General features: G+C 35.5%; 1 protein-coding gene across 2 annotated transcripts; it reads left to right on the top strand.

Moving 5' to 3' along the window:
• Positions 1–380: 380 nt before the first annotated feature.
• Positions 381–6,136, top strand: tbpl1 (TBP-like 1). 2 transcript variants are annotated; one of them, XM_079801949.1, is made up of 7 exons: positions 381–591; positions 1,324–1,520; positions 2,705–2,787; positions 3,419–3,482; positions 3,575–3,678; positions 4,210–4,304; positions 5,087–5,757. In XM_079801949.1, the coding sequence occupies exons 2-7, from the start codon at positions 1,392–1,394 to the stop codon at positions 5,164–5,166; spliced, it is 555 nt and encodes a 184-aa protein (XP_079658075.1). In that variant the 5' UTR covers positions 381–591; positions 1,324–1,391; the 3' UTR covers positions 5,167–5,757. The 2 variants fall into 2 exon arrangements, with proteins under 2 accessions (XP_079658075.1, XP_079658074.1); XM_079801948.1 differs by having other exon boundaries at positions 391–591; positions 1,324–1,526; positions 5,087–6,136.
• The last annotated feature ends 1,813 nt before the right edge of the window (positions 6,137–7,949 follow it).

Here is a 7,949-nt window from a genome sequence, read left to right as displayed (position 1 = left end):
AATAAAAAATACTATGGATGTCATTGGGGGCCCATAGTTACTGACATTCTTCAAAATATCTTTGTTTGTGTTCAGCAGGAGAAAGAAATTCATACAGGTTTAGAACAACTTAAAGGTGAGTAAAGGATAACAGAATTTTATTTTTTGGGTGGACAGAACTGTCCCTTTAAGAGAGGGCTATTTTTAACACTTTGACTTAATTTATAAAAGTTTTAAAATATTTAAATTCTACTATTGGCACAAATGAATGTTCATGTTTATAAATAGCCTGTGAGTTATGAAGGAAAATGTATGTTTGTTGTTATACCATTAAAATGATGTCGCTGTTGCCCTCCCATCCGTTTGGAGGCGCTGTAGTGTGTTTGAATGGCCAGTTTCTCATCTCGCGCAGGAACTGGCATCCTTGACAACAATCGCCGGTTGACTGTTGTTTGTGTGTTGACGCTTTTGTTTACTTTTGATGCTTTCCCAACGTATTATTTTACTCATATAGGTTTTTAAACATTCAAAATAATCGTTTTAAAAACATTTTACCACATTATAGTTGAACATTCTCTCGGACGCACCATTTTAGCGCCCCATATCCCTCAAGTAAGTGAAAGTTTTATTAGCTTAATGTGTTTGCTATTAATTTAGTAATCAACACACTCTCTGTTGTTAAGCCTAATTTATGATCACTTTTGCTTGGATTTTGACCTATAACGTATTTCTAACAGCGCTCTCTGTTATTTACTCTTTGAGCTGAAACAGCTAGCATGCACGTTTAATGTTATTATCTCCTATTGATAAATGTCATGTGTTGCTTTGTATAACTTAAATGAATGAATAAATGGTGCTAAGAACAAATATGACCATGAAATGAAGCTGAATTTGTTAGGAGTTGCAGAAATCTACTATGGTAGCATAACGTCCTGCAAGCGTATTATTTTGTATTGCCACTCCGTGGGCATCTTAATTTTGCGTTAAAAAGAGATTTAAACTTATAACGTTAGCTGGTTTTGCATTGTTCAAGTAGGAATCTCAGAGGCTAAATTGGCATGTTTCTTTTTTCCACGTAAGTGCATATATTAGCAGATTTTTTTGTATCCAAAGTGACTTACAGTGTGTTTATTACAGGGATCATTTCCCATGGAAAAGCTGTGGTAAAGTTCCTTTGTTTTGGGGACAATGATCTTAGTTAATGAATCACCACCTATTGTGGGTTTTAAACCTAGAAACCTTCTAAGACGTGCAACATCATACATTAGCTACAGCAAAATGAATAAATCTACATGAAATGTAAAACCACCCAATACTTAAAAACTATGTTTATGTGTTTTGCAGGTTGTGTTTTGTAACGTGACATGCATCTGTAAAGGGGTTGTCAAGCCTAAAACATCTACAGCGGCTCCATGGAACCCAGTAACGATGTGGCGCTTGATATCATCATTACCAATGTAGTATCTGTCTTCAGAACCAGGTGCCATCTAAACCTGCGTACCATCGGCCTAGAAGGGACTAATGTCATCTACAAGCCTGAAGTAGGAGTAAGTCTAGACAGTCAGATGTTTCAGATTACATTGTAAACCCAAATCCGTTGTCTCAATTGTAAGTTAAGAAATGTAAAGTTTAAGCAAGCAGAACTTGCTGATTTTTATTTTGTACTCGTACATTTTAATTGCTCTGAACTTGAAATATTTGAGTAAGCTAATTAACACATTTAACTTAAAAATATTATGTAATCTCACATTTTTATTAGTGGAAACTTGACTAGATTTAACAAGATAATTCAATAAATACCACCTTGCTAATTGGTAACACAATGCTTTGATATCATAGCATGGCACTTGCTGAATGAGGACAGCAATATAATACATTTACCTGTTCTCAAACCAAGCTCATGCTCCACTCGTCACCATGATGATATACCCCCCCCCCCCCCAAAAAAAAACAAGAACTAGCATAAAACATTAAACACTACTAAATCTCCCGCTTAACGTTAATCTTGCACAAAAAAACCTTAATATAACACTTAATTTTACTCTCCTTTTTATTACTTAAAATGTGTTAGTTTTGAGAACTCAAAAGAAAAATAAAGTTCTACATACTATAAGTTAATTTGATTGAACTCATTTGTTTAATTTGAGTTGGCTCTACTGAAACCAATGAATTATTTTGAGCATTAGGGTTTACAGTGTAGTATGGAACTATTAGTAACCGCATTAACAGGCCCTGAAACTAATATTTTTCATCAAATAGTCAGTTACCTTCTTACCAACATTTGAGATGTGTTTAAATGCATGACTTGTGTGTTTGTGTTCCCATAAATTAAAGACAAAATGTTTTTGTTTGATTGTTTTTCTTACAATAGGTAATAGTTAAATTGAGCGTGATATCATTAATTATGAAACAGTTAAAGTTACAATCAATTTGTGTAAAAATGAATTAGATTATATTTCTTCCTGCCATGCTGTAAAAAGAGTCCAACTTTGTTTTTGACCATCATGTCTGTTCTGTTTCATAATAGTTTTAACAAGTCTAGTTTTGCGTAACTACAAAAACATGCAAAGTTGTAATGGGACACTAGCATGAACACAATTCATGGAAAGTGTCATCAGCGTTGTTTTCACCCTTTGCCTGAGATTGTCAGTATCAGCAGAATGAATCAGGATATGGCCAATCATTAATGCATGTTGTTGCTTATGTTCGGTGTATGTTTTTCCAGAAAGTCCTGATGAAGCTGCGAAAACCACGTATCACTGCCTCTATATGGTCATCAGGGAAAATTATTTGCACTGGAGCAACAAGGTCTCACTCCTTTTCAGTTCTCAGAATTTCTAGAAAAGTTGTTGTCTTCTAAGACAGGGGTTTTCAAACTGGGGTCTGGGGACCCCCAGGGGTCCTCCAGAAGGTTCTAAAGGGTCCCCAGAAAATTTCAGAGAATAAAAAGACAAAGCAAAAATGGATAAAGTCTACTAAATATTCTAACGGTTTCATTTTTAAATGTTTCTCTCCTTTCTTGCCGTATACATTCCAGAATTGTATATGTTTGCTTTGTATATTCCTAGTGAGTTTTTATCACTATAATCCCCTTTATTTTTCTTAAGACCATATGTACGCTGCTTGCATACATTTATTTTGAAAGTTGCTTATACAAATCATTTTTAATTGAAAATATTCTTCTTCGGATTTATACATCCAACATTAATAGCCAATTTAAGTTGGGAAACAATACGTTTTATTTATAATGTCACACTTACTATTTATCTAACAGGTTAAATGTTTTTTTCGTACATAAAAATAGATTTTAGGAAGGGGGTCCCTCATAAAGGTTCATCATATTTGGGGGACCTTGGCATCGTAAGGTTTGAAAACCCCTGTCCTAGATACTGTATGTTTGGACAATTGTTAAATTTCGTGCATGTTTATTTTTGTTTAGTGAGGAGGAAGCCAAACTGGGTGCTCGGCGGTTGGCCCGCTGTCTGCAGAAGATTGGATTCAAGGTGCCTAAATGGATTAATAATTAATTGATCATTTTGTAAACTGCTTTGTAGTTGTCCTTAATGTTGAATACATGGTATTTTCTCATCTGCAGGTGAGGTTCTCGGACTTTAAGGTTGTCAATGTGCTGGCGGTGTGCTCCCTGCCTTTTCAAATCCGTCTCATTGAGTTCACTAAGAATAATCGGCCCATTGCCAGGTAAGACCTTCCAGGGTGTTCTACATCTACACATACAATTCATCATAATAGCCATTTTTAATAGTTGGTCAGTATTAGGTAGACAACAGACTGGTTTCTTAGACATACATTTTGTGCTTACGCCTGTTGATTTGGTTTTGGGGGGGCAAATTGACAAGTGGTCAGTGCAAAATACAGGTTTAAACACTACTGAACCACACAGAGCAAGTAATGAATGTAGTGATGAAATTGGAGACCTTCCTCTCTATAAAATTCAGTCGCAAGTGGTCACAGGAGACACATTTGAGATGCGTGTTAATACCAGCTGTGAACATTAATGTGCCTCGTCTGACCACTTGTGATCAGATCGCGAGAGATTGATGTTAACACCAGCTCCAAAGGAACCTTAAGAGCCTAAAAAAGGGAACAGTGCTCTCTAGTGGTGAAATGGTGTATGTGGCAGCATCGAGCAATCTCATGCTAGAAACATGTTCTCCAGCAGCTGGATTGCTGGGGCCTCATCACTATGTTTGTGTCTGTGTGTGTTTTTAGCTATGAACCCGAGCTCCATCCTGCTGCGTCATACAGAATCAAAAACCTCAGGAGTACAGTGCAGGTGTTTTCCACTGGCAATATCACTGTTACAGGTAGTTCACTCACACACCTTACGCTCAGTGTCATTTTTGCTTCCATAATCAGGATTTCGTCTGTAATGTACTGCAAAAGTTGGACACCGTTGTTGAAGGACCGAATATAATGCCAACCGTCCGTATTTAACGAATTCCTATGAAAAACACCAGAAGATGTGATGTGTGGAGCACCTTTTCATTTATACTGCATTAGTCACATACTTTAAAGAATTATTCAGGCACATTAATAGATAACATTGTAATAAAAATTATTTAGCCACATTATATTAAAGGCAGCCCGCAGGACCATGAAGGTCTGGAAATGAGTAAAAATAATGTTGTGAGCTACAATTAGACTCTGACGTCTGAGTAAATGTTTTATTCACTATACTAAGTGTTGTTATATGTGCAGAAGGCATCATTTAAATTATATTTATATTTTCAGCTACATTTGATTTATTTCTCATTCTTTTTGTAGGATTTTGCACTTAATAATAATACTAATATATTATCATAATATACAGTATATTAAAAAAAAGAATTCCGCTTCCATGTTCTTAAGAGTTTGTGATTACATTTTTTTTATTTATTATTATTTATTAATATTTTTGCATTGTTTGAGTTGGTTCAAAATTGTTCTGTATTGAAGTGCAAACTTTTTTTTTTTTTTAATTTACACAATTTAGATGTGGATAATAAATGTGACCTACTGTGTACCTGCTTTTTTGTGTTTAGCATAAAGAAAAGCTGAACAAATTTTGGATCTTATTGTTAATAACCATTTCCCCCTCTCTCTCTAGGACCAAATGTTCAGACTGTGGCTTCTGCCGTGGAGCAGATTTATCCTCTGCTGTTTGAGTGTCAGAAAACACTGTCATAAACCACACACACACACGTAGGCACCGGTTTGAAATTAAAAGCACCTTATCATTGAATGTTTTAAGGCTTGTAACTGTTGTACTGTATGTGTGTCCAAGGCAGCTTTTGCCATTTCACGTCCAAGCGGGTCTAGGTCGTGTGTTTTCAGAGTCATGCCTTTGAACGTTGATTTTGGAGTTCGGACCCCATTGCAATTACGGACGACCTCTTAAAGCTCAGAAGAGGACCATTAGTGCATTGACATTGTGTTGCTGGCATTGTGTAGTTTATAAACACTTGAATTAACTGTATTATAATGCATGGACACCAAAGTAAAAACTGGCAAGCAGTGACATTTAAAGATCCCATTTTAAGGAAATATCTCAGAAATTTTAACTAAGTTGATTCTAGTGACGTCTTTACAGCTCATTTAATGCTAGCAAGATGTTAAAGGGCAAACACTTCACATTTAAACAGCAGGTGATGTGTATCTGTTGTGGACAAGAACACTCTGGGTGGTTAAAGAGATTTTGGTCCATATGTTTATGTAATATGTGAAAACTTTTGTATTTTATAATAAACAAAATAAAAAATAACCCCTATATTAAGTCACAATTGTCACAAATTTTGTGTGTCTGTGTCTCTGAAGATTAATATACCAGCATTACTCATATTTAGGATCCCAGGTAAATTCACAAAGTCCTGTATATCTACTGCTCTTACTTAATCGTTTTTGTAACTCATGGTTAATTTGATTATGGTTTCGTTTTATGTTTAAATCCATTCTCCAGATGTTCCTCAAAATCAACACCGTTTAGGCCGCATCCAACGAAATTAGTCGAAAGTCGTAAAGGCCTTTTGAAACGTGAATAAATAAATCTCAAAAATGGTTTTGTGCTTTCTGAAGCCTCGGCTTTCAAGTTGTCAAATGTATTTAAAAAATAAATGTCGTTTTGATGCTCTTTTGTGTCATGACACGACTCATTATCAGTAAACTGATCATTTTGTCCTCTTTACTAGTAGTTATATAATGGTACGAAAAAAACATGAATAAACAGGATTTTTTACACAGTAGGGGACGCTATTACACATTGTCTGAAAGAGTACTGACAAATATATTTTCTTGTAAAATATGCGGTGTTATCACAAGGTTATTAATTAAACAAACACATAAACGCAGGTAATATGAATACCTGAAGTCAAATCACAATATCCAAGCACAACTGCAGGCTGCACGGCGACAACACATAAAAATGAACTCATAGACCTATCAGCCACAAGAGTTATATTTCCAATTAAGAAATATATATTTGTCTTTCTTACCTTACTGCGGGCCTGCATGTACAAATGCGTTTTTGCGCCATTTGGACTGTTGTTGTGTTTTGGTTATATCGCTCGACCTTCACTGAGGAGTGCGCGCTGTGACGTCACGAGACAACTTTCATGTGTCAAATAAATTTTAACGACTTGACGAATTTTTTTAACATAACGTTATTTCTTGTCTCTTTTTTTGTGTAGAAAAAATAAATAAAACAAAACATTTTGAACGTATGATTTTTTTCGCGAGCTCCAAAGGCTAGATGTCTTGTCTGCGCTGCTGGCCAATGGAGGTCAACGGCCACACCTGGCGGCCATCTTGTCACAGTCAGCTCGCTAATGCTAACTCGTAACATTGAGTTTTAACGGTGCATGTACTTTTTAAATAACCATAACTTGCTCAATCTTCTACTGATTTTCAAACTGTTTGGTTTGTTATAAATGTCAGAGATGTAGTTATGACACTGCATACTTATGAATAATTATTCATAATTTGTTCAAGTATACAGAATTATAGCCTCGTTAATAACTTTTGTAAAAAACCAAACCATTTGTAAATCCGTCAAGATTTCAGCGAGATAAGAGTATTTGTGTTCGTGCAGATCACTGGCCTTACATCAGGTAACGTTACCACAGAGCCCGCCAGAAAGCTTGCCTGTGAAAAGAGGGCCGCCGGTGATGACGTTAGAGACTTCGCCTTAAGACATCTAGCCTTTATTAGCCTTTATTATGTATATCTGTGGGTGCAACACCCTCCCGCGGTACTGAATGAAATGTCGACCCGCATTAGGGGTGTTGATTGACTCAATCTACTCCGTCTACGGTTTGATCATTGTTCTGAATCCGATATTGGTGTATTTTTTGACGTGATTTTCTCAGCTTCTTGCTCAAAATCAAATTCTTGCATTAATCTAGTGATATATATCATGTTCAGAAATTCATACAACAAAATATTCCGGGGGCCATGGAATTTTTTAACACGGGCGTGGAAAGATTTAAAAATTGCACAAGTTTCAACCACGGAAATAGGGGAGAGCGGGGCACAACCTAGCGCTTTTTGACTTTCTCAGTTTGTGTAAATCCACTTGGGGTTCAGAGTATTTATTTTTTCCCACATTAATTGCACACATGTCTAGTACATATATGTGGTTTTGTTTCATTAATACAGTGTATACTTTTTTCTTGATTTACCCCGAAAGAATTGAAGGGAAATGTGACAACATGCCTCATAGGTGGGGTACATTGTAACATGTGGTGGGGCATGATGTAACATGACCAAATGACAGCTTAAAATTTTATCTGATATAATCAAAAAAAATATACAAGACAAACTAAAATATTTTTTCAACAAAATACAATTATTAACTTTTTAAAATAAGATAATTGCTTTTTTTAATCATTAAAAATATAAGCATTTTTGAGTTTGACTACAAATACATCGCTAAAAACAGCTATACAGCATAGTTCAAAACATAATAATAATTAATA

The sequence above is a fragment of the Gobio gobio genome (genome assembly GCF_949357685.1).
Source record: "Gobio gobio genome assembly, chromosome: 21".
Lineage (NCBI taxonomy): Eukaryota > Metazoa > Chordata > Actinopteri > Cypriniformes > Gobionidae > Gobio > Gobio gobio.
The sequence above is the reverse complement of the archived record's forward strand: the minus strand, read 5'-3'. Positions and strand labels throughout refer to the sequence as shown.

Bases quoted from the DNA above. Each gene is read 5' to 3' on its own strand.
- tbpl1 (XM_079801948.1), top strand. From the start codon at position 1,392: ATGGAACCCAGTAACGATGTGGCGCTTGATATCATCATTACCAATGTA. The intron at 3,483-3,574 runs GTGCCTAAATGG...TCTCATCTGCAG, and splicing joins TGCAGAAGATTGGATTCAAG to GTGAGGTTCTCGGACTTTAA. The intron at 4,305-5,086 runs GTAGTTCACTCA...CTCTCTCTCTAG, and splicing joins TGGCAATATCACTGTTACAG to GACCAAATGTTCAGACTGTG.